General features: G+C 36.8%; 1 protein-coding gene across 5 annotated transcripts in view; it reads left to right on the top strand.

Annotated features, from left to right (window-relative positions):
• Positions 1 to 26,242, top strand: part of COG6 (component of oligomeric golgi complex 6) — a 164,720-nt gene that overhangs the window by 44,547 nt on the left and 93,931 nt on the right. For all 5 annotated transcript variants that reach the window (XM_039236082.1, XM_039236086.1, XM_039236084.1 and 2 more), the window contains exons 14-18: positions 11,309 to 11,440; positions 11,758 to 11,925; positions 14,849 to 14,956; positions 16,187 to 16,240; positions 20,761 to 20,840. In XM_039236082.1, the coding sequence (XP_039092013.1) occupies positions 11,309 to 11,440; positions 11,758 to 11,925; positions 14,849 to 14,956; positions 16,187 to 16,240; positions 20,761 to 20,840 (542 nt within the window). The remainder of the gene's footprint in view (positions 1 to 11,308; positions 11,441 to 11,757; positions 11,926 to 14,848; positions 14,957 to 16,186; positions 16,241 to 20,760; positions 20,841 to 26,242) is intronic.

Genomic DNA, 26,242 nt, shown 5'->3' with positions numbered 1-26,242 from the left:
ATTAACTAAGAGTTGGTTCTTTGTAAAGATAAATAAAATTGGCAGACTATTACCTAGACTAACCAAGGAAAATAGAAGACCCAGATCAAAACTATAAATGAAAAAGGAGACATTTCAACTGAGTTTTTGGAAGAGTTTGAGAAGGACTGGTGCTAGTTCTTTAAATTTCTGGTAGAATATAGCAGTGAAGCCATCTAACCCTGGGCTTTTCTTTAAGATTTTTAAACTGATTTTGGGGCACTTGGGTGGCTCAGTCGGTTGATCGTCCGACTTTGGCTCAGGTCATGACCTCACAGCTCGTGAGTTTGAGCCCCGCATCGGGCTCTGTGCTGACAGCTCAGAGCCTGGAGCCTGCTTTGAAATCTGTGTCTCCCTCTCTCTCCTCCTCCCCTGCACATGCTCTGTCTCTCTCTCAAAATAAATAAGCATTAAAAAAATTTTTTTTTAAGATTTTTTAACTGATTTCATCTCCTTACTAGTAATTGGTCTATTCAGATTTTCTGTTTTTCTCTAATTCAGTTTTGGCAGTTTGCAGTCCTTCTAGGTTGTCCAGTTTATTGGTGTATAGTTGTACATAGTAGCCTCTTATGATCCTTTGTATATTTGTCACATCAGTTGTAGTGAGCACTTAGGACTAACACACACACACACACACACACACACACACACACACACAAATGGTTAAAATGGTTACAGAAGTAAATAAGGAAGAAAGGAAAGAATAATTTTCCTATATGCCAGATCTCATGGGACTTATTAAATACTAGTTACGTGAATGACTAGTTCCCTTCATTTTATAGTAGCTTATTATCTGTTGTACTCTTTTCATTTTACCATGCCTACTTTGCAAAAACTTATTAATTTCTCTTTTGTACACTGAATGCAGAGCACTGCTAAAGAAAATCATGTAGACACGCAGACTGGATTCACTAAAATTCACCATTTCCAGCCTCGATGAAGCCCGCCATAATGGCAGTCCTACATGTGCTTAAGCAGCCATTCCTATTTACCTTTCACCTGTTTTCTCAAATCTACTATGCTTTCTCCTACTTAGACTGCCAGTTCTTTTTAACATTGGATAATAGGCATCTTAAAATACTTTTGCTAATATATGAGCAAAAAGTGGCATCATTTTTTAAATTTGTATTCCAGTGATTCTAGTGAGAATAAACATTGAAAATACGTTTATTGGCTGTTTGTGAGTTGCTTGTTCATATCCTTTGCCATTTTCCTAGGTTTTGTCTTACTATTTTCTGATATTCTTTATGCATTAGGAATATTAACTGTCACTTTTATTATAGATATTTTCTCCAGGTCATTGTTTGCCTTTTCCATTTGCCTATAGTATTTTCTGACACATTACTTTTCATTTTTACATAGTAAAATCTGAAGGGTTTTTTTGTTTTTTGTTTTTTGTTTTTGTTTTTCCCTTTGGAAGTATGTGATGCTTCAAAACTCCCCCACAACCAGAAAGTACAGTTAGAATTTAATATATGATAGAATCTGTCAGTGGGGCAATATTAGATTATTTAGTAAAGTTATTTTGATGCATGTTCTTAGGTGTTTTTGTGCTTTCATTTTTACATCAAATTTTTAATCTATCTGAAGTTTATTTTTGTCCATGCTGAGAAGGAAGGATTTTTCTTATTTTTCCCAAACGGTTATCCATTTATTCTATTTTTACTCAGACTACTAAGTTCTTATTTATTTTATTAAAAGTTGCAAGAAAGTAAAAAAATAAAATGAATAAAATTGAAATGGCATCTTTCAATTAAAACCTAGAACAAAATCAGGTATAAACGGGGGCGAGGGGAAGTAATTGTAATTTGAAGATTTTAAGTACAAGTTATGTGAGTTTATGGCAGTGGATAGGTTTTGACTATTATTGGTTACTGTCATCATTATCAATTATCCTGCCCTGAAATGTTTTTCTCAGATAGGGATTGGGCTGTATTTAGGGATATTTCAGCATTAAATAGCTGTGGGAATATGATACTGTTTACTGCTTAAATATTGCTTACATCTACAGCCATTGCAGGGTTCCTTAAAGATTTATTCTCCCTTCATTAAATTTTAATGTTTCATATTTTATATTAACTATATTTTTTCTTATTCTGCATCTTGTAAATCATTCACTTGTTTTAAAATACATTCTAGCCTTATAAGGAAAACAACACTTGGAATGGTCTTCATTAACAAAACACCCAAGTGGAAATTTTTGTTAATAAAATTTTAAGTATATGGTAAAACTATTAGGAAGAGTAGCCTTTAAAATAAAGGCATAGCCAGAAATGGGCTCTTTTTATATCATTCCCTCTGTGTTTTTATAAGAACATATTTGGAAACTAGTTCTTTATCTGCTATAAAAAATATATACAAGGACAGCATTTTATTGACAGTAAAATAAAATAAAATAAAGGCATAGCCAGAAATGGGCTCTTTTTATATCATTCCCTCTGTGTTTTTATAAGAACATATTTGGAAACTAGTTCTTTATCTGCTATAAAAAATATATACAAGGACAGCATTTTATTGACAGGTGTGTGTATCTTTTCCTAAGAAAGCAGTTTGAAGCACTTGAGTATTCAAGTATATGTGTTCCCTTCCTTATCAGCCTCTCTTGAAACTTTCATAACTGTAAACCTAGCAATGTCTAAAGGGAATACAATCTTCCTCACTTACGATGGGTTCTGTCCTAAAAATATCATTAAGTTGAGAATGCATTTAATACACCTAACCTACAGAACATCATAGCCTGGCTAGCCTATCTTAAACATGCTCAGAAAACTTACATTAGCCTGCAGTTGGGCAAAATCACCTAACTCAAAACCTGCTTCATAAAGTATTGCATATGTCATGCAACTTACTGAGCCTTGTACTGGCAGTGAGGCACACACTGGTTGTATGAACACAGAGTGGTTATTAGTCATGTACTCTCATGACCGCCTGGCTGACCGGGAGCTGTGGCTTGCTGTTCCTGCCCCGCGTCACAGGGAGAAGGGCACTGCATGTTGATAGCCTTGGGAAGAAAATCAGAATCAAAATTAGAAATATAGTTTCTGCTGAATGGGTATTGCTTTCACACTGTTGTGAAGTCAAAAAAGTCTAAGTTGAACCATCATGAGTCAGGAACCGTTTATATGTATCTACGCTGCAAGGTACACAATGCCATAGCACTTTTTTTTTTTTAATGTTTTATTTTTTTTTGAGAGACAGCGTGAGCAGGGGAGGGGCAGAGAGAGAGGGAGTCACAGACTGAAACAGGCTCCAGGCTCTGAGCTGGCAGTCAGCACAGAGCCCGATGCGGGGCTTGAACCCACGAACCGCGAGATCATGACCTAAGCGAAAGTCGGACGCTTAACCGACTAAGCCACCCAGGCGCCCCAATGCCATAGCACTTTAAGCCAGACAGGCATTCGCTAAAATTCTTTTCATTATAGTGATACTATAATTCTAATTTAATGTGTGTTGATAATGTGTGTAAATGAAACCAAAATAAAATTAATAGTAGGGTTAATTTACCCAGACCTCTGGGGGAAAAAAACTAAACTAAATGGTCCTTTAAAGAAATTATGACTTAAATTCTAGTATTTAGTTCATGTTTGGAATCTTCTTTTACTGTTCGAAGTGTAGCGTATGGACCAGAAGCTTCGATGTCACTTACGAGCTTCTGAGACATTGAGAAATCTTAGGCTTGCCCAGACCTGCCGAGTCCGAGTATGCATTTGAAGATTCTCTGGTTATTCATACACAGGTTACAGTTTGAGAAGTGCTCTCCTACATGAATAGTTTAATTGTTTGAGTTTTACATTATTCCTTACAGGTTGTTCTGCCAGGAAAAACAGAAACCATGTTCTCGACTAAAATGCTTTTTAGATTTTAAATAAAATTATGTTAAATAAAAAGTTGTAATTATTTGAGGTTATCTCAAACAAATGTTACTTTGTATTTTAAGATTTATCTTGGGTATTTTTATCGACTTAAAAACTTTAATTCTATAAGTAAATACGTAAGACAAGAGGGAATTTTTGGAGGCATCGAATTAGGAGATGGTTTCATGGGTGTATACGTATCTCCAAACTTACCAAATTATATACGTTAAGTAAGTCCAGCTGTTTGTCACGTCAATCATACCTATCAATAAAGAGGTTTTAAAAAACACTTTAGTTCTGTGTATTGTCAGTTGCTACAACATATATGCATGTAGAGAGAGCACAAGGAGTCTATATATAAAATGAAGAAGTAAGTTTAAAAATAGGAGGGTTTTTTTTTTTTGGCTTGTTGGTTTTGTTTTTATTTGTGAAAGTAGATGGGTGAGTGGCCTTCTAAGAAGCTACCGAACAGAAAAATTAGAGGACTTTAAATGGAAGGTATTTGAAAGAATAAAACTAAAGTTGACAGTGGAATAAAGTCTTGAAAACATTTTTTGTAATTACAGTGCAGCCTTTTCATTTTCTTCTAAAAAAAATCAGAGGAGCTCCTGGGGGGCTCAGCCGGTTAAACATCCGACTCTGGGTTTTTGGCTCAGGTCATGATCTCGTGGTTTGTGAGATCGAGCCCAGTGTCTGGCTCTAACCTGACAGCATGGGGCCTGCTTGGCATTCTCTCTCTCTCTCTCTCTCTCTCTCTCTCTCCCCCTCTGCCCCTCCCCTGCTTGCACTCTCTCTCTTCAAATAAATAAACTTAAAAAAAAAAGAGACTTACCTATAAAAGGGATGAAAAGTGTCATAGTAAACAGTCACAGGAAGTAGAACTGTTTAGTTTCTAGCTGTATACATTTTTTATAAAGAGACTCTACATAAGGGAAGGGAAGCAAAAATAATAATAAAAACAGGGAGGGGGACAAACCATAAGAGACTTTTAAATATAGAGAACACACTGAGGGTTTCTGGAGAGGGTTGTGGGTGGGGGTATGAGCTAAATAGGCAAAGGACATTAAGGAGGACACTTGTTGGGATGAGCACTGGGTGTTATATGTAGGGGGTGAATCCCTGGATTCTACTCCTGAAATCACTATTGTACTATATGCAGACTAACTTGGATATAAATTGTAAAAAAATAAACAATAAAAAAAATTTAAAAAGAGAGATTCTAATATATGGTATATGAACTTTTCAGTAGACTAAATGTTTTTAAATGTGACATTTTTTTAGTTCTACTTTATCAATTGGAAAATGTACATAAAACTTACGAGTGTTTCATAAAGCTCTTTTGTACATTAATTATTAATGGTCATGTTTATGAATTTTGGATACTTTTATAATTGCTGATTCTCAATGTTTACATAAAAAAAGATCAAATGAACTTTCTTTTTAAGTGGAGATGTAGCTGATAGTACACAAATCTTAAGTATACAGTTAGTTGAATGTTTGTATTTCTGTATGCTTATTAATCCCCATTCAGATCAAAATAGAAAACATTTCCAGCAACTCAGAAGGCTTCCTTATGCCTTTTCTCAGTAGCGCCAAGGCAAACCACTATCTCACTTCAATTTCCTATTTTTGTGTGCTATTTAAATTCACATAAATAGATACATACAGGGGAACTTTTCTGGATCTGAATCCTTTCAATTTAACATATCTGTAAGATTCACCTATGTTGTCTACAGTAGTTATTTTTCAATTATTGTGTAATAATTCAATTATAGAAATACACCACAGTGTATTGATGGACACTTGGATTGTTTCCAGTTCTTAGGTATTGTAAATAAGGATCCTATGAATATTCTTGTATATGTCTTTGATGGACGTAAGTTTTCATTTCTCTCGTGTATATACACGGGGATGGAATATCTGGGTGCTAGGATTGATAGCATTGGTAGATACGGACAGGCATTTTTTTAAAGGGTTTGAACCAATTTACTCCACCAGAAATGTGTGAGAATTTTGTTTGCTCGGCATCCTCTCCAGTACTGGATAGTGCTAATCTTCTCAATTTTAGCCATTGTGAAAATTGTGTGGCGGTATTTCATTTGTGATTTGCACTTTTCTGAAGACTAAACATGTTGATCAGTTTTTCATATCTTTTTTGTTTGCTGGAAATACTCTGTGAAGTGTCTTTTGAAGTCTGTTACCCAGTTTTCTATTGGGTTCTCTGTATTTTGCTTATTGATTTGTAAGATTTTTTCAGATTGTGTTCTGGATAAAAGTAAGCACTACAAATATTTTCTCCCAATTTAACGTGTCGTTTCACTCTCTCAGTGGTGTATTTTGATGAACAGAAGTTCTTCCCTTTAGTTTTGTTCTGTATCCTAACTTTTATTCGTTTAATCTTTTCCTGCCTGTAGGTAATGAAGTTTCTAAGACACTTGGTTTCTTTAGTGTCCATATTTAGGTCTTTGATCCAGTTCAGATTAATTTTTGACTCTGCGATGAGGTTGTGGTCAAGGTTAATTTTTGTTCCATATGAATATCTAGTACATCAAGCACCAAAATCGCAAGGCCGTATATGCATGGATTTATTCTGTGAATGTTTATTCTACCCCCGTTGGTTTATTTGCCTGTCTTTGCACCAGTACCTCACTGTCCCGTATGTTTAACCATTAGAAATCCATCTCACTTGGATGAAGTTAAATTGAAGTGATAGAAGGATATTAAGTAGATACTTTTCTTCTTTGGAGTTTCTTTCCATTATTTTTACCACATTATTATAAAATTATCTATCATATTTATCTCACAACCGCCATAGTTTTCACTTTGCTTTTGAAGCACGATTCTGACCCATTGCTGATCTGGTACATGTAAAAGTACTTCCCAGAATGTCGGTTTGTTAAATGAAGTGAGTTCAAGTAGTACTTGTATCATTTATCACTGGCTCTAATTAAGGCATGACTCTTGCTTTGAATTTGTGCAGCTTTTGCAGACCTTAATTCAAGGGAATCAAAAGAGGATTCTCTTCAGCTATCTCCTATTGGTGCATGAGATTTCTGTCATTGGCCTTTCTGTTTGGTTAGCAATTGAAAAAGGAAAATTTTGAAAGATATTCTTTTAAGGTTTTTTTTGTTTCTAAATAATAGTTCATTAACTTAGAAGAGAACACTGCACATTAAACATTAGGTTCTTAATCATACAGTGTATGTGGCAATACTGAAGCTTCCCTGCAGGATTTGTTAAATTCTTGGTTATTATTTTTCCATTTATGAAAGGTTTTAGGAAACTGAGACACACACACACACACACGTCGTCTGCCTGTTTCTGTATTAAAGTGTCACACTGCTGGCAGATCTCATTTACATGTACTTACCTAAAGATTCCCGTGAGTGATTTTTTTTTTATGACTAGCTTCTGTTCATTTTCTATTACTTACGTATATGCATGCGTGTATATGTAATACCTGTATATTCTAATTAAATTTCTAAAATTATAAGTACACTCATTTCATGAAACAAGTATTTTAGTTTATCTTAAAACATTGAAAACACAAAAAACAAAGTAACAGTCATCGATACCTTGTCATCCTGAATTAACTTTATTAACAGGTTGACATTATTTCATTCATCTTGGGGGATAGATTGCTCTATTGTTTTTGTAAAATCGATATGCATAAATTCATTATGAAGATTCGCACCATGCAGAAAAACACAAAGATGAGAGCTTTTTAAAAATACCTTTATTTAAAAATAATATTAGTTAACCATCATTACCGTCAGTTTAACAGCATTCTGGATATCTTTTTAAATTGGGTGAATGAAAAGAAAGTACTTTTATAAAGATGGCTTCATGTTCTGGAGTTTTTCTTAATTCAATTTGAATTTAACAGAAAAGGAAACAAAACTGAAGGAGGTGTGAAACTTGAAATAAATATTTACCATGAAAAACTTTCTCTTCAGTTTTGTCAATCGTGACCTCATGTATTTGGGGGATCTTTTGTTATATGCACACGTTTACAATTGTCAGGTCTTTGATAATAAAGATTGTAAAACGTGTCTTTATTTCTAATAACGTTTTTGTCTTCAAAGTTTATTTTGTCTGAAATTAGTATAACTGTTTTAGCTCTCAGTTTTTGTTTGCAGAGATTTTCATTTCCCCAGCCTATTACTTTCATATGTGTCTTTAAACCATTGTTTAAAAATGTTTATGCATGTTATTTAGAGCATGAATATGTGCTGCATGAGCAGAGGAGAGGCAAAGAGAGAGGGAGAGAGAGAGAATCCCACGTAAGCTCCACACTGTCAGGGCAGAGCCCAGTGTGGGTCTCGAATTCACAAGCTGGGAGAACATGATCTGAGCTAAAATCAAGAGTTGGATGCTCAATTGACTGAGCTACCCAAGCACCCCTAAACCTTTTGTTTCTTGAAGACAGCATATAGATAGATGGATCATTTTTTTTTAAATCCATCTGCGAGAGTTTGCTTTTTGGATGCTGTGTGTAATCCATTTACATTTAATTTGATGATAAAGTAGAATTTATGTCTGCCGTTTTGCTATTCTAGTATGTCTTAACTGTTTTTCGTTCCCCTGTCCTTCTATTACTGCCTTCTTTTGTGTTAATATTTTCTAATATGCTCCTTTAATTCCCTTACTGTTTATTTATGTATATGTGTGTGAGAGTGTATGTGTGTAGTTTGCTAGTTTCTTAGTGGTATCCTGGGAATTATAATTAACATCTTAATTTATAACAGTGTAGTTCAAGTTAATACCAACTTACTTTCAATAGCACACAAAAGCTTTGCTCTTAAGTGGACCAGGTCTCCTCTTCCTTTATACTATTATTGTTACATATTATATCTTTCTACACTGTATGCTTATTAACATAGAATTGTAAGTATTGCTTCATGCCTTTATCTTTTAAATCAAGGAGGGAAAAGGAATTATAAATGGAAAGTACATTAATATTTTCTTTTATACTTACCTATATCAAAACCTTTACTGATATTCTTTATTTCTTCATGTGAATTTGAGTTACTGTCTAGTGTCCCTGTATTTTAGCCTGAAGTATTCCTCATATTTCTCTTTTTTTTTTTTTTAATTTTTAAATGTGTATTTATCTTCAAGAGAGATGGAGAGACAGCACAATCAGGGGAGGGGCTGAGAGTGAGGGAGACACAAAATCGGAAGCAGGCTCCAGGCTCTGAGCTGTGGGCACAGAACCCTTTGTGGGGCTTGAACTCACAAACCTCAAGATCATGACCTGAGCCAAAGTCGGACAGTCAACCGACTATGCCACCTGGGTGCCCCAGGATTCCACCTTTTTGTTGTAGAACAGGTTTGCTAGTGAAGAATTGTTTTCCTTCATTCTTGAAGAATAAGGTTTACTGGATATAGAATTCTTTGTTGACAGTCTTTCATTCAGCCCTTGATTATACCATCCAGTGCCTTCTGGCCTCCATGTTTTCTGATGAGAAATCATCTGTTAATCTTATGAGAATCATTTGTTATAATCATTTACTTCTCTCTTACTGCTTCCAGATTCTGTCTTTGCTTTTTGACAGTTTATGTGATGTGTTTTAGTGTGAAACCATGTAAGTTTATTCCACGTGGAGTTTGTAAGTTTCTTAGGTGCTCAGCTTAGTGTTTTGTTTTAATCACATTTGTGAAATCTTTGTCATTAACTCTTCAGATATTCTTTGTGCATTCCTTTCTCCTTCGAAGATCACCATTGTACTTAACATTGATGGTGTTCCATAAGTCTCTGAGGCTCTGTAAGTTTTCTTTCATTTTTTTTCTTTCTGTCCCTCAGACTGGATAATCTTAATTGACCTGTTTTCAAGTTCACTGATTATTGTTCTGAAGTTCAGTCTACCTATTCAGGTGTGCCATCAAGCCCCTATAGTGAGTTTTTCATTTTAGTTATTTTCAGCTATAAAATTTCTATTTGGTCATTTTTTAAATTATTTTTATCTCTTTATAAATATTCCCTATTTGATGAGACATTGTCTTCGTACTTTCCTTTAGTTCATTAAAACGGTTCCCTTTCATTTTTTGAGCATACTTAAAATAGCCTATTTTGAGGTGCCTGGCTGACTCAGTCAGTTGGGTGTCTGACTTTTGATCTTACCTCGGGTCATGATCTCACAGTTTGTGGGTTTGAGCCCCACACTGGGCTCTGTGCTGATGGCAAACAGCCTTCTTGGGATTCTGTCTCTCCTCTGTCCCTTACCTACTGTGCTCTCTCTCTCTCTGTCTCTCTCAAAATAAATTCTTTAAAATAAAATAGCCAGTTCAGATGTTTTGTGTAGTAACTCCAATGTCTAGGCTTCCTCTGGGGAAGTTCCTATTGACTATTTTTTCCATGCATGGACCATGTTTTTTTGTTTCTTCACATGCCTTGTAATTTTTGGTTTTGTTGCTTTAATGAAGGAGAGGGAAGGTTTTCAGAGGTCCATATTTTGCTATTCCTGCGGATGTCACTTACGTATTAACTTTTCTATATAAAACATTCTTAATATAAATCCAGGTATTTAAAAATCCTTATACCTTTCTGTCTGACACAAGGCTTTGATCTCTTACATGGCCTTCTAAGTATCAGATTTTTTTTTAAAATAAAGTCTGACTGTAATAAGTACTCAACAAAAATTCACAAATACATCTTCTTGGATATCATGATGCCAGCAAGTAGGGAGAATGAACTTGGCATACCTTCCAGTTACTGAGTACCTAGTACTCTGCCAAGTAGTTTAAATGCAGCAATCCTACTTAATCCTCAAAGAATCCCTCTGAAGCTTTGCGAAGTTAAAGAACTTATCTAGGACCACACAACTAGTAATTAGTAATCTAAAATGTAAAACTAATCTTTAACTTTAGTACTAAAGATTTTAGTGGCAGTGTTATACTGTGTAGAATAGTATGTACTGTGTAACTGTCAAGTGTGTAGCCCAGAGACTGATCTGAAAATCACCTGTGGTGCTTATAGAAAGATGGATTCCTAGACCCCAAACCTATGCATATTGAGCCAACATTTTTGAGATTTGGGTCTGAGGGTGGATGATGATTCTCAATTATATTGTTGTTGGGGGAGTGTTCGTTTCTGGATTGTGTTGGCTAAAAAAGCAAAACAGTAGGCCATTTCAAATCTGTATAAAAGTATAATTCTGCATCAAAGACCTCTGAGTTTTCTTATAACTTTTGAATTTTAGAAGTATAAATTCTTCTAATTGTGGGAAGAATATATTAATTCTGTAATAATTTAACAAAAATCTTTTGTGTCACTTTGTGCTTATTAGTACAAGCTGTTGGTAAATTCTAGATTTTGTAATGCCAGCCAAATTTTTACGTCTTTTATATGTATTACTTTACTGTGAATTGGATTTATTTATACCTTATAATTTAGTGGAAAATATAAGCAGTGGATGAACCACCCTTTATTTTAGGTTGAACTTCCACCACCTGATCTTGGACCAAGTTCTGCATTAAATCAGACACTCACATTGTTGCGTGAAGTTTTGGCATCTCACGATTCTTCGGTTATACCATTAGATGCCCGTCAAGCTGACTTTGTGCAAGTATGTTGTAAATCATTTTTAATGATTATTTATTGCTCCTCTATGATACATCCTTTTGAAATTCTGGCATTTTATAACCCATGCAATGTAACAATCCCTCTCATTGATTTTTCCCTCACGTATCAAATCGTCTCTCTTTAATTTAATAAGTATTTTATTCAGTGATGCTCATTGTAAAAAACATTACCATACCATTTAATCTTATCGATTGCCCCCCTTCCAATTAGTTTGACATTCTTTCTGAAGTACTATTAACCCAGGTCTGCATCACTGATTGGGGAATAAAATATAAATTTCATTTTATCTTTCATTTATAGGTTTTATCATGTGTCTTGGATCCTCTCCTCCAGATGTGTACTGTATCTGCCAGCAATTTAGGCACAGCTGACATGGCCACTTTCATGGTAAATTCACTCTATATGATGAAGACAACACTAGCTCTATTTGAGTTCACTGACAGACGACTAGAAATGCTACAGTTTCAGGTAAATTTTATCATAAGATGACTGCTCACTGTGATGGAGCCTTTTTTTCTGTATATGATCTCAGTTACTGGCTTTAATCCAATTTCAGTGACCTAATTTCTATAATCCTTTGGTATATAGTCTGATGGAAGTACACACACGCACATATGCACACGCACACATATTCGGTATTTCAGTTTTGTTTGGGGATGTCAGAATATGTAATGAGTATGATATTTTATTCAAACCATAGTATGTGATGATAGAATGAAGCTTTTCTTATTGATTGGAACAGCAATTTTGTATGCAGATTTCAGCTGTTGAACTGTGAATAATATGCTATATTTTCCAAGCTTTCTAGCTAGTGCAGAAGGTGTTACAGAGGACAGATATATTTTTATCTATGTGTAAACCAGTGTGAGGCAAAACATTACAAATTGTTATACCAATGACTCTAGTCCTATAAACCAAATGGTATCATTTAAGAGTTTGTAAAGTGGCTAAGCCTTTTATAAAATTTGCCAGATACTTGGTTTCTGATTTTGAAATAGTGACTTTTGGTATATACAATATTTTTTGAAAAAAACTCTGACTGTTCTGTGTTATTACAAGTATGTAAGTAATTTGTCAGTGGCAAAGTTTTGGGGTTTCCTAAGGAATGAGTTTTGATAAATCTAAACGTGATATTTTATTAATTTCTCATTCCTCCTTTTAAAAGAAATATAATGAGGTATGATTAATTTTCCTTTCTTGCATAACTCTTGTTTTTTGTGGAATTAATAAAATTCTTTTTTTAAGGAGCACCTGGATGGCTCAGTCAGTTGAGCATTTGACTATAGATTTTGGCTCAGGTCATGATCCCAGAGTCGTGGGATCGAGCCCAGTGTTGGGCTCCATGCTGAGCGTGAAGTCGTACTTAAGATTCTCTCTCTCTCCCTCTGCCTCTCTCACTCTCTCTCAAATAAAAATTTAAAAATTCTTTTTGTTAAAAAAATTCATTGGTTTTTACTACATTTATCTCTAATTCCACTCCTAAACCCTGCCATCTGTCTAAATCTTTTTTCAAGATGTTCAGATATATCAGGTGTTCATCAGTCTGTTTTATCACCAGTTACCTGCATTCCTTAAATACTCCATAGTCGTATTTTGCATTCCAAGGAGACCAGCCCCAGTGTGAAAGTGCTTATGAAGCTGATCCTTACTTCATGCCTGGTGATAGGCTGTTGGCCAGTGCTAGTTGACCAGCCCAAAGCTGTGACAGAGGACTTTACTGTGATGTCGATACTGGAAGGTGTGGCTTATTTAGGCCTCCAAAGAGATTTTACCTTGTTGAGTAAAAAATTCTTGATGTTCAGACATTTTCTATTAATAGCCTATTAGTTTTCTTCCACTCTTACTTACCTTCTTCCAGTGTTTCACATAAGGAGTCCAGGCTAGTCTGATTCCCTTTTCTTTGTTGTAACTTACTCTGTCCATCTGGAAGCTTGTAAGGATTTTCATTTGAGTTCAGGTAGTTCCTCAGGGTATTTCTTGGTATGTCTCTTTCTCCATTTGGATTTTGCAGAGCCATTTCAGTCTGAAGATTCAAGCCTTTATTTTGCTCAATAAAGTTTCCTATTATCTAATTAATTACCACTTTTCCATCTGAAACTTTTTTATTCTGAAGTTCCTGCCTTTATTGATGGTTTTATCTCCAGAATCTCTCTTTTAGTATCGTTTCATATCACTTTAATCTTTCTTTGATGTTACCTTATTACTTTTCTTCCATTCTTCTTCAGATGCTAATTTGATTCTCAGCAGTAACTCTTTCTTTAAATGTTTATTTTTGCGCATCTTGTTTGTCTTTGATTTCCAGTAAGTCTAGTGACTAAGAGCTCTAATGGTACTTTCTCAGACATTTACTTGAAAGAAAAAATAAAATACTCCGCGTCTTTTAATAGAGTTGCCTCTGGAAAAGTTACCCCTTCTAGTTATCCAGATGGGCTTTCTCTTAGAACACACTCCCCTTTTCTAAGTTAGTTGTAAAGTTTTTAGGGGGAGGGACTCGTCTGCTGTTGGAGTTACTTGGACAACAGAAGCAATCAGGTGGCGACAACACAGTTGTTAGCATCCTGTGCCACTGGCAGACCAGCTGGTAAAACTGAGGGAACTCCCTGGTCAGGGAAGGAAGGCAGATCCCCAGACTCTCAGGCCTGTACTGGTAAAAGTAAGGGAGCAGCAGACTCCTTCCCGCCAGGCATACTTCCTCCCATCAGGGTGGGCCGCTCCTGTGGATTCTGTCCCCGTTAGCAGTAGATGGCCTCCCCAGAGATGATACAGAGCAGGGGAGCACACGCCACTCACCTCTGCTAGCCAAGTCTCCATGCGCAGCTCCTAGACTGGAAATCCTTGACCAACCTTCTTTTGGGTCCTCAGCTCTTGGCTAGTTGTCACAAACCTGCTTTCTCCCCAGGAGAAGCCTGCTGCCTCCAGGCGTCTCCTGGCAGCACTTCATAGGTTGAGTCAGTCCAGCAAGTTGGGAGGGTGAGGGAATGTGGAGGTCAGGAACATCAGGCCTCATTTCCTGGAAGTCTTTCTCAGTATTTTTTATTGTGGTTACCTTTTAATGTTCTTTGTTTGTTTGTTTCTTTGTGATTTGTTCATTGCCATCTTTTAAAAGAGCTAAAAAGCCACTCAAATTTTTTGACTAGTGGCTAGTCCTGGAATCCTCTCTAATGATCATTTTTAAAATGAGACTTTCTCTCTCCCGTTTGTAGGAGGACTTCCTCTTTGGGGGAAGGAAAAGATTTCATCACAGAAGCAGCCCCTGTGCCTCATGGTCTGGCCTCATGCACTGCAAGGAGCAGGTCCATGAAGATGAGCTGACTCCCGGCTGGTCTATCTGGACTCTCGTTGGCCTTACTCCGCTTTTAAAGTATTTTCTCTCTGCTGTGTTTTCTTTTAGATTGAAGCGCATTTGGACACACTTATAAATGAGCAAGCTTCTTTTGTTTTAACTAGAGCAGGCTTGAGTTATATCTATAACACCGTACAGCAGCATAAACCTGAGCAGGTAAGCACATGGGTGTTCCTCGTTAGAGAAATACCCAGTGAGAGAATGGGGCCTAGAGCTGGCCTCTGACTGAGTCTTGCCTCTGCTGCTTGATAGCTCTTCTCAATGGGAAAGCGACTCATCTCTCTGTACGTGGTTCCTCATCAGTGGAATTGGGGTGAAGATAATATCAGTATCATAGGGTTGTTCTGAAGATTAAGTGAGATAATAGATGTACAGTTCTTAGATGATGATGACCTGAGATTATAGTAGAGCGCCCATAAATATTAACTATACTTTTTACTATGGATAATTTTGGTTAAAAGTAATGAAAATATACAAAGATCACTATTACAAAATGTATAAAGAATATTCGTACTAGTAAATTTCTCAGATTCCTCTATCACCATAAGTTAAGTGAATGCATAGATTACTGTGTAAACGCAGTCATCCCCTTTAACTTAGCAAATCTTATGTATTACTTTGGAAAGGTAAATACTTCTTGAGACCAACATAAGACCTTGTTAAGTTATAGAACTCCAGTGAAAATAGAGAAGGGAGTGGGAGAACTTGAGAAATCCATGTACGCCTCTTTCTTTAAAAAGCTAAGAACTCATTTTCTTAAAGATTTTATTTTATTTTTATTAAGTAGGCTCCATGCCCAACATGGGACTCAAACTCAAGACCCTGAGATCAAGAGTCGCACACTATTCCAAAATGCGCCAGCCAGGTGTATGCCGCAAAGAACTCATTTAAGTGACATTAACATGAAACACATTTTATAGTCCAGGAACTCTTAAAGCTTTCAAAAATCACCGGCTCCAAATGTTTTATTTTGATAAAGCAGCAAGCAAATTTCTACCAGGGAAGAATCAGTCCTGCTGCTGGTTTATACTATCTCAGATTGTCAGGGTAGAACTTCAAGCCTCCGTGTGTTACTGCCATTTTCTAAATGCTTCCTCGCCTATTTGCCTTGCTTATAAGTAAATTTGAAATATCCTGGTATTCCCATTGTTCATAAGCTTGTGCTTGTCACTCCCTCCAACAAATAGGATCACGTGCCTTCACACCAGTTACCCAAAAATGAGCAAGTCATAGTCTCTGCTCCAGTTGAGGCTGAAGAGATGACACTTGAGTTCTTTGGGAGTGAGCTGAATTTCTAAATTTGGGGAGTCTATTAATGGACTGTATTTCATAAGTGAACTGAAACTATGGCACCTTTTTTACATCTTTTTTTTTTTTTTTTTTTAGGGCTCTTTAGCTAATTTGCCCAACCTAGATTCCGTGGCCCTGAAGGCTGCAATGGTAAGTGAGTATGAATAAAATCAAGCATTTCATCTTAGGTTTCCTTCCGGAACACTATTAATCTCTTCCTGCGTGATAATTTTGTCCTGGGTGGTAATTTTGTCTCTTGATATAAACTTTATTCACATTGGGTCTAATAATAATGATTGCACATATGTTTCCTTTAACTAAGGTCTGACCAGGACATGCATTTGTGGTAATATTCTACTACCTCCTCATAACCTCATCATTCCTGTTGAGGTTTTCTTCATTTTCAGACTTTTACTCCTCACGTAATAGAGAAACAGGAATGACAGACGCACAAAAGTTAGACTGTGTATCATTAAAGACTTCCTACTATTAGTCTTTATAGTTCTTGATTTCTTTCTGAGATCACTGAAATCAGATTCCAGTCTTAAAATGATGTATTACTCTTGAGTGTGAGACTCCTCGAACCTCCACGTTATGACCTTCTTTGCAAGTGAAGAGTCTGCTTGCACATCAGTTCCTGCCTGTCTGCCACTTCCTATAGTGTGTTTCCAGGTCTGAAGGGTATACTTTGCACATTTGTATATCCACCAATCATGTGACACTCCTTTAGCCCTTGTAGGATCATGTTTTTTGGAAGCTGTATAGTAATATTGCTAGCGGTAGTACTAATAACAATGATGAGGAACACCACCAGCCCTTAGCATTTATGAGCATACCAAGTGTACATCATGTATTAACTCTAAACCTCCGAACACCCCATTCAACCTACTACCCACGCTCTCAACTATTGTACTGTCTAACCCAAGTGTTTAAATACTCATGCATGCTCACTACCACAAGGGCTTGAATTTAGCACATACTTCTGTTGGATGATTTCCTTTTTTTTTTTTTTTTAATAATGTATGAGTTTTTTTTTTTTTTTTCTTAAATAGTTTATTGTACGGGCGCCTGGGTGGCTCAGTCGGTTGAGCATCCGACTTCGACTCAGGTCATGATCTCACAGTCTGTGGGTTTGAGCCTTGCATCGGGCTCTGTGCTGACAGCTAGCTCAGAGCCTGGAGCCTGTTTCGGATTCTGTGTCTCCCTCTCTCTCTGACCCTCCCTGTTCGTGCTGTCTCTCTCTCTCAGAAATAAATAAAACATTAAAAAAATTATTAAAAAAAATAGTTTATTTTCAAGTTGGTTTCCATATAACACCCCATGCTCATCTCAATAAGTGCCCTCCTCCATGCCCATCTCCCCCTCTCCCCTCCCCCCCACACCCATCAGCCCTCAGTTTGTTCTCAGCATTCAAGAGTCTCTCATGGTTTGCCTCCCTACCTCTCCCCAGCTGTTTTTCCCCTTCTTCTCCCCCACGGTCCTCCGTTAGCTTCCTCCTAATCCACCTATATGTGCAAATATACGGTATCTGTCCTTCTCTGCCTGACTTATTTCTCTCAGCATAACACCCTCTAGTTCCATCCATGTTGCTACAAATGGCCAGATTTCATTCTTTCTCATTGCCATGTAGTATTTCATTGTATAAATATACCACATCTTCTTGATCCATTCATTGGTTGATGGACACTTAGGTTCTTTCCACGTTTTGGCTATTGTTGAGAGTGCTGCTATGAACATTGGGGTACATGTGCCCCTATGCAACACCACTCCTGTATCCTTTGGGTAAATTCCTAGCAGTGCTATTGCTGGGTCATAGGGGAGTTCTATTGTTAATTTTTTGAGGAATCTCCATACTGTTTTCCAGAGGGGCTGCATCAGTTTACATTCCCACCATCAGTGTAGGAGGGTGCCCGTTTCTCCACATCCTTGCCAGTATCTAGAGTCTCCTGATTTGTTCATTTTAGCCACTCTGACCGTCGTGAGGTGGTATCTCAGTGTGGTTTTGATTTGTATTTCCCTGATGAGGAGGGACACTGAGCATTGTTTCATGTGTCTGTTGGCCATCTGGATGTCTTCTTTGGAGAAGTGTCTGTTCATGTCTTCTGCCCATTTCTTCACTGGATTACTTGTTTTTTGGGTGTGGTGTTTGGTGAGTTCCTTATAGATTTTAGATACCAGCCCTTTATCTGATGTCATTTGCAACTATTTTTTCCCATTCCGTCGGTTGCCTTTTAGTTTTATGGATTGTTTCCTTTGCCGTGCAGAGCTTTTTATCTTGATGAGGTCCCAGTAGTTCATTTTTGCTCTTGATTCCCTTGTCTTTGGGACTGTGTCAAGTAAGAAATTGCTGTGGTTGAGGTCAAGGAGGTTTTTTCCTGCTTTCTCTTCTAGGGTTTTGATGGTTTCCTGTCTCACATTCAGGTCCTATCTTGGATGATTTCTTTGATGCCAAGGCTTTGTTACCTATCAACTCACAGAGCTAAATTACATGAAAGGGATAAGCCTACAGGATAACTAACAATGCAAAGAGTGCAGAGCTGACAATAGTTTAAGTGAAGATAAATGAAAATGAATACATTTTAGATTAATTAAAAAACATAAGTTTCTGGGTGCCTCCATGGTCAGTCGGTTAAGCATCTGACTCTTGATCTCAGCGCAGGTCATGACCTCGTGGTTCATGGTATTTAGCCCCAATGTTGGGCCCTGCTCTGGCAGCACAGAGCCTGCTTGGGATTCTCTCTCTCCCTGTCTGCTGTTCCTCCACTCACACGCATGCATGCAGGCACATTCTCTTGCTCTCAAAATAAATAAACTTAAAAAAAAAGAGAGAGAAGCTTCTTAGAAAGTTAAAGTCACCATACTACCCAATAGTCCCACTTCAAGATATTTCTTCCCCCCAAATGAAGACATAACACTACACACAGATCAGTAACTTTAGTACTCACTAAATGTGTTTCCTCCCCACCAACACATATCCGGTCCATAACATAAACCCACAGAATATATTTAAACCCCATTACAAATTCTTTTGTGCGTGGCCTTAAACTTTAATAACAATTGAGTCGAATATTTTATGTCTCTCTAAAGAAACAGAATCTTGTTCTGTGTGTGGCCCATCATTTTATCTGTCACTGCCTGTTGCCTTCACTGGAATGCTTCAAGACCCTTGAGTTCAGCTTGACCCAGGCTCGAACTCTGTTAAGGCTTCCCTGTCTCCCACCCCCAGGTCCTCTTCCAAGTGTTCTTTACTCAGAAAGCAATAGGAGCATCTGTCCATTATTATTTCAATATTATCTGCTCTTTTCTAGGCCTTATGCTAAGAACTGGGATGAAAATAGGCATCTAGTAAGAGGTGTAGCTGTTACACAAGTAAATAAATGTGAACAGAATACAGTTATGAATTGTAATAACACTGTGAATCAAATTACGCAGATCCAGATCTGGAAGTCAACCCCTTCCATCCTGTCACTGACCAGATGCTGATGATGTTATTGGCCAGTTCTCCCAAATATCTCGTCTTCTGTCTACCATGTTATTGTCTTTGTACTAAGGCGCTACAGTAGCCACTTATTTAGTGCCCTTGCAACTACCTTCCATTTCCTTCTGCTTGCTGTAGCCAGGCTTAGTTTCTTAAAACTTAAAATCAGATTATTCCCCTCCTTTAATGGCTTCCTCATGCCTTTCCAATAAGAATTAAAATCTCTTAAAAAAGCATGAGACCTGTGTGAACCAATCTGTGTTAGCCCTTCTCTTTCCCACTTCATTTCTTCATCCATGCTGTCCTGTCCATGCTACCCCCGAACTCCCTACACACACTTACTTAATCTCTTTTCATCTCTAACATCTCACTTCAGATGTCCTTTTCTCAGATTCTTTAGCCAAACACAGTAGGTAGGTCCATCCTCCTGATTTACACTTTTATACTACCTTGCTTTTTTCCTTCATAGCCTCTAACACGGTTTGTAATTCTATATTTATTTACTTTATTACTTATTTACTGTCTTTCTGAGTAGGCCATAAGCTCTGTGAAGCTAGAGACTGTCCTCTCTTCCTCATGATTATATATACTTTACCTAGTGTAGTACCTTCCTAATAGTGGGTACTTGATAAATATTAGTTGAATAAATAGGTAAATGAATAATTAACATACAGAGGATTTAAGGAAGTAAGGCAGACTTGAAATCTGATCACTTTACTTCTTGTTAATATTTTTTACTCAAAAGTTTGGTGAAGGAGATTAAGGTGAATGACTTGGATTTAGAATTTCAGAAATAGCTATTGCTGATGTTGACTACGTTAAGAACTTGAGCATCTGACTTTGGCTCAGGTCAGGATCTCATGGTTCGTGACTCGAAGCCCCGCATTGGGCTCACTACCGTTAGCATGGAGCCCACTTTATGTCCTCTGTCCTCTTCTCTCTCTCTGCCTCCCCCACTCGTGCTCTCTTTCTCAAAAATAAATATTTTAAAAAATTTAGTAAAAGAAGTTGATACTTTTAGGGAATTTTACTTTAGGATGTTGAAGAAATAACTCATTTTGATCACAAAGAAGTCGTTATTTCTCCTATGGTGTTTTTCCTAAGATTTAACCCTTAAATGAGATGGTTATATTTGAGATGATTTTAGTAAATATATGCACTTTATGTTTTGCCCTTTCTTTGTTTCATTTAGGTTCAGTTTGATCGTTACCTGTCAGCCCCAGACAGTCTGTTAATGCCACAGCTAAACTTTCTTCTGAGTGCCACAGTGAAGTAAGTATGTTTTGGTCTCAACTAGTTGGGAAAGATTCACATATTTTTTAAAATACCAAGCACATTTCTTAGAAAAAAATTTCTTTTCAAGAAGAGATTTACCTTTGAAGATCTATAGTTACCAACCTTTTTTCATGCTTCAGCAACCCTAAGAGATCTGACCTGACCCTGTTCATACTTACTGCTTACATGTATGCAGCTCCAAAATCTCTATTTAGCGAATGATTTTTTAAATTAATGTGAATATAATAGGAAATGTATAGTCATAATACCAAATTAACAAACATGTCAGAATGACATTGAAAATGTCATGTAATGGGGCGCCTGGGTGGCTCAGTCAGTTAAGCGGCCAATTTCAGCTCAGGTCATGGTCTTGCAGTTTGTGGGTTCGAGCCCCGCATCAGGCTCTGTGCTGACAGCTCAAAGCCTGGAGCCTGCTTCAGATTCTGTGTTTCTGTCTCTCTGCCCCTCCCTTGCTCAGGCTCTGTCTTCCTCTCTGTCAAAAAAAGAAAAAAAGTCATAGAATATCAATGATATGTTAATTGTGCAGTGCAGATGAGCTACTGTACAGACTATTTTGGATCTGTTGAAGAATTTTGTTATTGTTCAGTATCACATATTTATCAGGAATGTGTTGAAGACAAAGAGCCATATAATAATACCTTAGAATGTTACAGTTAGAAGAAACAGAGGCATCATATTGTCTGACTTTCCTGATCATAAGGAAAATATTGACAAATATATGTTGTGTAGAAGTAGGAAATTAGACATTATATATTTTTTTCTTTCCATTTACCCAGCTGTGTATTAAAGGCTTTCTATGCAACAGGCACTAAGTATTAAGATTTGAAAGACATTTGCACCGTCTTCATGGAGATCATAGTCTGTTGGGTCGATTAGACATGTGAACAAATATTTATTTATTTATTTTTGTTATTTTTGAGAGAGAGAGAGACAGAGTGCAAGTGGGGGAAGGGCAGAGAAGGAGTGGGAGACACAGAATACAAAACAGGCTCCAAGCTGTCAGCACAGAGCCTGACATGGAGCTTGAACTCACTAACTGTGAGATGATGACCTGAGCCAAAGTTGGACGCTTAACAGACTGAGCCATGAGTTACCCAGGCGCCCCACTAATACATATATTAGAAAGCACAATAAGGAAAAAACTCTCAAGCTTGAAGAAGATACTTCAGTTATCTGAAAGGAAGCAGCAGTACAGAGATGACACACTTATTTTCTCTTGTTCTTGAGAGTAGGTCCATAGCAATAAATAGAGCAAGGAGGCACTTTGGGCTCAACATGCAGGAAAATTCGGTATCGATTTGAAATGGCTGGAAATGGGATGGGTCATTTTTTCCTCAGGCATAGAGTTAGGAAACTTTCCCATTTTAGGTGTAGTTAATGATTTTAATTTTTTTTTTACTTTTATATTTTATCATCCTTAAAGATCTCATACTGTCTGCATAACTGGAATTCTAAAGACCTGAAAGATTATAAAAGAAAATCTATTATGCTGTGTCTCAAATTGTTGTGTGCTTCTTAAATTAATTTTTTAACCGAATACCTGTAGTTTTTTACATTTAACCACATGTTTCAATCTTAGTATTTGAATGTTGAGTTGTCTGGAGCATCACTAAATATAAAACCTATCATTCTTTTCATAATCTGATGAATGAGGGGAAGTTTTAATGTGTTTTATAAAGGATGGCAGGTAGCCCAGATGCCATAAAGGAGAAATTGGAACAGATTTGGCTATAGAACACTACAAAAGTTTTTGTTCTGTCTTTGTTTTTACAGAAAACAACAATATAAACTAAATTAATGTGGAACAGTAATGTGGAACAATATTTTCAATTTATGTAACAAAGTATCCTTAATATTGAACAAAATTCCATAAATCAGGACAAAACAGTAGAAAAATAGTCACTATGTTTGGACAGTTCACAGAAGACATGCAAATGGCAAATAAATAGAACATAATAATTATCAAAAAATGCAAATTAAAACAGCAATGAGAATTTCTGTCAATCAGATTACTGACAATAAGAAGTTTGCTGTATGCTAATGGAAAGGGCGAGGGAAGATGGGTATTTTCACATGCTATTAGTGAGAGTATAAATTAGTACAATCATTTTAGAGGGAAATTTGACAACTTTCATCAAAATTTTAAAAGCTTATGTCCCTAGACTCAGGGATATCTCCTAACAGATTCTCTCCTTCTTTCTTATGCTTTAATAAGAGTTAAAAGTGGGGTGCCTGGGTGGCTCAGTTGGTTAAGCATCCAACTTCAGCTCAGGTCATGATCTCATGGCCCATGGGCTTGAGCCTCGCGTCGGGTTCTGTGCTGACAGCTCAGAGCCTGGAGCCTGCTTCAGATTCTGTGTGTTCCTCTCTGTTTGCCCTTCTGCCACTTGCACTCTGTCTCTCTGTCTCTCTCTCTGTTGAATAAATTTAAGTATCCAGGAAACAAAGTTGTGTAGAAAGTGGAGAAAAGAGAAAGAAAATAATTTTAAGGAATTCTTCCTTTGTTTCTTCCTTGGGGTGAATTAGAAGGCTGTTGTTCTTTTTTCAGTGCCAACTGCCAGTATTCACCTTCCAAGGGTATAAATATTAGAGATTGGAATCCAGAAACCACACTTAAACATATAAAAAATATTCTCAATGTCTTTTCTTAACGATTCAGAATTATTTCTATGAGTAATTTAAGAAATAAAGGGAATTATAGATGCTTCCTAAAATGAGCATATAAGAAGCCTGATTTGAGAACTCTTATTCAGGAATCTTCCTTGATTTTACATACTAGAAAAATAATACCTTTATGGGAAATACTTTCTTTTTTTTTTAAAGAGGTATATGAAATAATTTTTTTTCTTCTTTACCTCCTTTTGAGCCACCTGTATTAACTATCAGGAATACCTGTATCATTAAAAATAAAGTAAGTTTGGGGAGGAAATAGTTCTATCAGGTAAAGAGCAACTACTGGAAACCTGTAAGCTGAAAAATAACTGAAGCTTTCACAATGCTTGAGAGACTTGAGAAAGTCCAAGCCTTAAAAGAAAGGTTAATCTAGTCCTACAGTAAAGGCTACCTTAGACTCAAGAAAGCTTAAAAACAGACTATAAAGTATCATGCTGGTCTTTAACTAAATCAGCTGCCTCCCTGAACAAAGCTTAGCACTCCTAAAGATGACAGCAAATACAGACAGTCATCCGTGTAGCATTTATAATGCAGTGTTACTTAGAGGAAGTAGTAGGAAAATATGAACCAAAACTAGGAAAATATCCATCAATGGAAACAAACTGACAGATGATGATTTCTAAAACTAGAAGTAAGTTCTTTATAAGCAGCTAGTTCTAGTGTGTTCACGGACTTAAAGGAAAACTTTATTATACTGAGAGAAGAAATAGGGAATTTTACAAAATGAGAATTCTAGACCTGAAAAGTATAATATCTAAAATGAAAAATTAACTGAATGGGTTTAACTCTCAGTTGGACCCCCTGGAGGGAAAGATCAGTCAACTTGAAAAGAGTACAATAGAAACCATCCAAACCGAAGCACAGATAGATAAAATTAAAGCCTAGAGAAAGATGAAGAGGGTCTTGGTGAATTGTGACATAATATTAAGCAGTCTAAAGTAGGTATAATTGGAGTGTGATAATGAAAATGAGTCAGAAAAGATTTGAAGAAATCAAACAATTTTTTCTAGATATGATGGAAAGCGTGAACCCACAACCCAAGAAGCTAAATAACTCAGCAGAGGAAACCATACCAGGATACCCCATAATCATATTATTAAAAACCACTGATAAAGAGAAAAATGTTAAAAGTAGCCAGAGGGAAACAGACATATTATTTGCAGGATTCAAATGATGGTTAAGTATACTACTGATTTCTTGTTAGAAACAGTGCAAATCAGAAGGCAATAATAGAATGTCATCTTTAAATGTCTGCTTTGTGTATTCGTCAAACGTATCTTTCAAACTCAAAGCACAATAAACACATTTGTGATAAACAAAAGTAGAGAGGATTTATCACTGGTACACTGCACTATAGGAAATGATAATGGAAGTCCATCAGGCTAAAGGAAAAGAATACATAAGAAGACTCAGATTGACACAGGAATAATGAGTATGGAAAATGCTAAATATAGGGGCGCCTAGGTGGCTCAGTTGGTTAAGCATCGGACTTCAGCTAAGGTCATGATTTCACTGTTGGTGAGTTCAAACCCCACGTTGGGCTCTGTGCTTACAGCTCAGAGCCTGGAGCCTGCTTCGGATTCTGTGACTCCCTCTCTTCTCTGCCCAAACCCTGCCCTTGCTCTGTCTCTCTTTCTCTCAAAATTGACAGGGCACCTGGGTGGCTCAGTCAGTTAAACGTCCAACTTCGGCTCAGGTCATGATCTCTCAGTTCGTGGGTTCAAACCCCGTGTTGGGCTCTGTGCTGACAGCGCTAGCTCAGAGGCTGGAGCCTGCTTCAGATTCTGTGTATCTGTCTCTCTCTCTTCCCCTCCCCTGCTTGTGCTCTCTCTCTCTCAATAAATAAATAAATAAAATTTTTTTTTAAAAAGGCAGAAAAAGAAGGAAAAATAACAGAAGGGACAAATATAAAAAAAAGATAGCAAGATGATAGACTTAAATTCAGCCTTACAAATAATTATATTAAGTGTAAAAGAACTACATACTTCAGTTAAAAGGCAGATTTGATTCTTTGATTAGATGAAAAAATATTTCCCAACTGTATGCTATCTATAAGAAATACACTTTAACAATAAAGATACAGATAGTTTAAAAGTAAAATCATAACAAAGCTAAAGTAGTTGTATTAATGTCAGAAAAATTAGACTGCAAGACAGATCCCAAAAATAAGGAGGGACATTTTACAATAATAATAGAACGAATTCATGAAGAAGATATAATTCTAAATATGGGCATCTAATAGCAGAGCTTCAAAAAATGAGCAGTATAAGCTCATAGACTTGAGGAAGAAGAGATACACTGACAGTTGTAGGTAGATATCTCAACACTTTTCTGAGTAATTCATAGAAAAACAAAATCTAATATGGTGTAATGGGGCGCCTGGGTGGCTCAGTCAGTTAAGCGTCCGACTTTGGCTCAGGTCATGATCTCACAGTTCGTTGGTTAAAGCCCCACTTCAGGCTCTGTGCTGACAGCTAGCTCAGAGCCTGAACCCTGCTTCGGATTCTGTGTCTCCCTCTCTCTCTGACCCTCCCCTGCCCACTCTCTCTCTCTCTCTCTCTCAGAAATAAATAAAACATTACAAAAGTAAAAAAAAAAAGCTGTACAGTACCATCGATCAGCTCAACCTAATAGAAAGATATAGAATACCATACACATTTATAGAAGGTAATGTTCTTTTCAAATGCATATAAAACATTCACCAA

Source organism: Hyaena hyaena, unplaced genomic scaffold, assembly GCF_003009895.1.
Source record: "Hyaena hyaena isolate Hyena2069 unplaced genomic scaffold, ASM300989v1 scaffold_106, whole genome shotgun sequence".
Classification (NCBI taxonomy): Eukaryota; Metazoa; Chordata; class Mammalia; order Carnivora; family Hyaenidae; genus Hyaena; species Hyaena hyaena.
The sequence above is the reverse complement of the archived record's forward strand: the minus strand, read 5'-3'. Positions and strand labels throughout refer to the sequence as shown.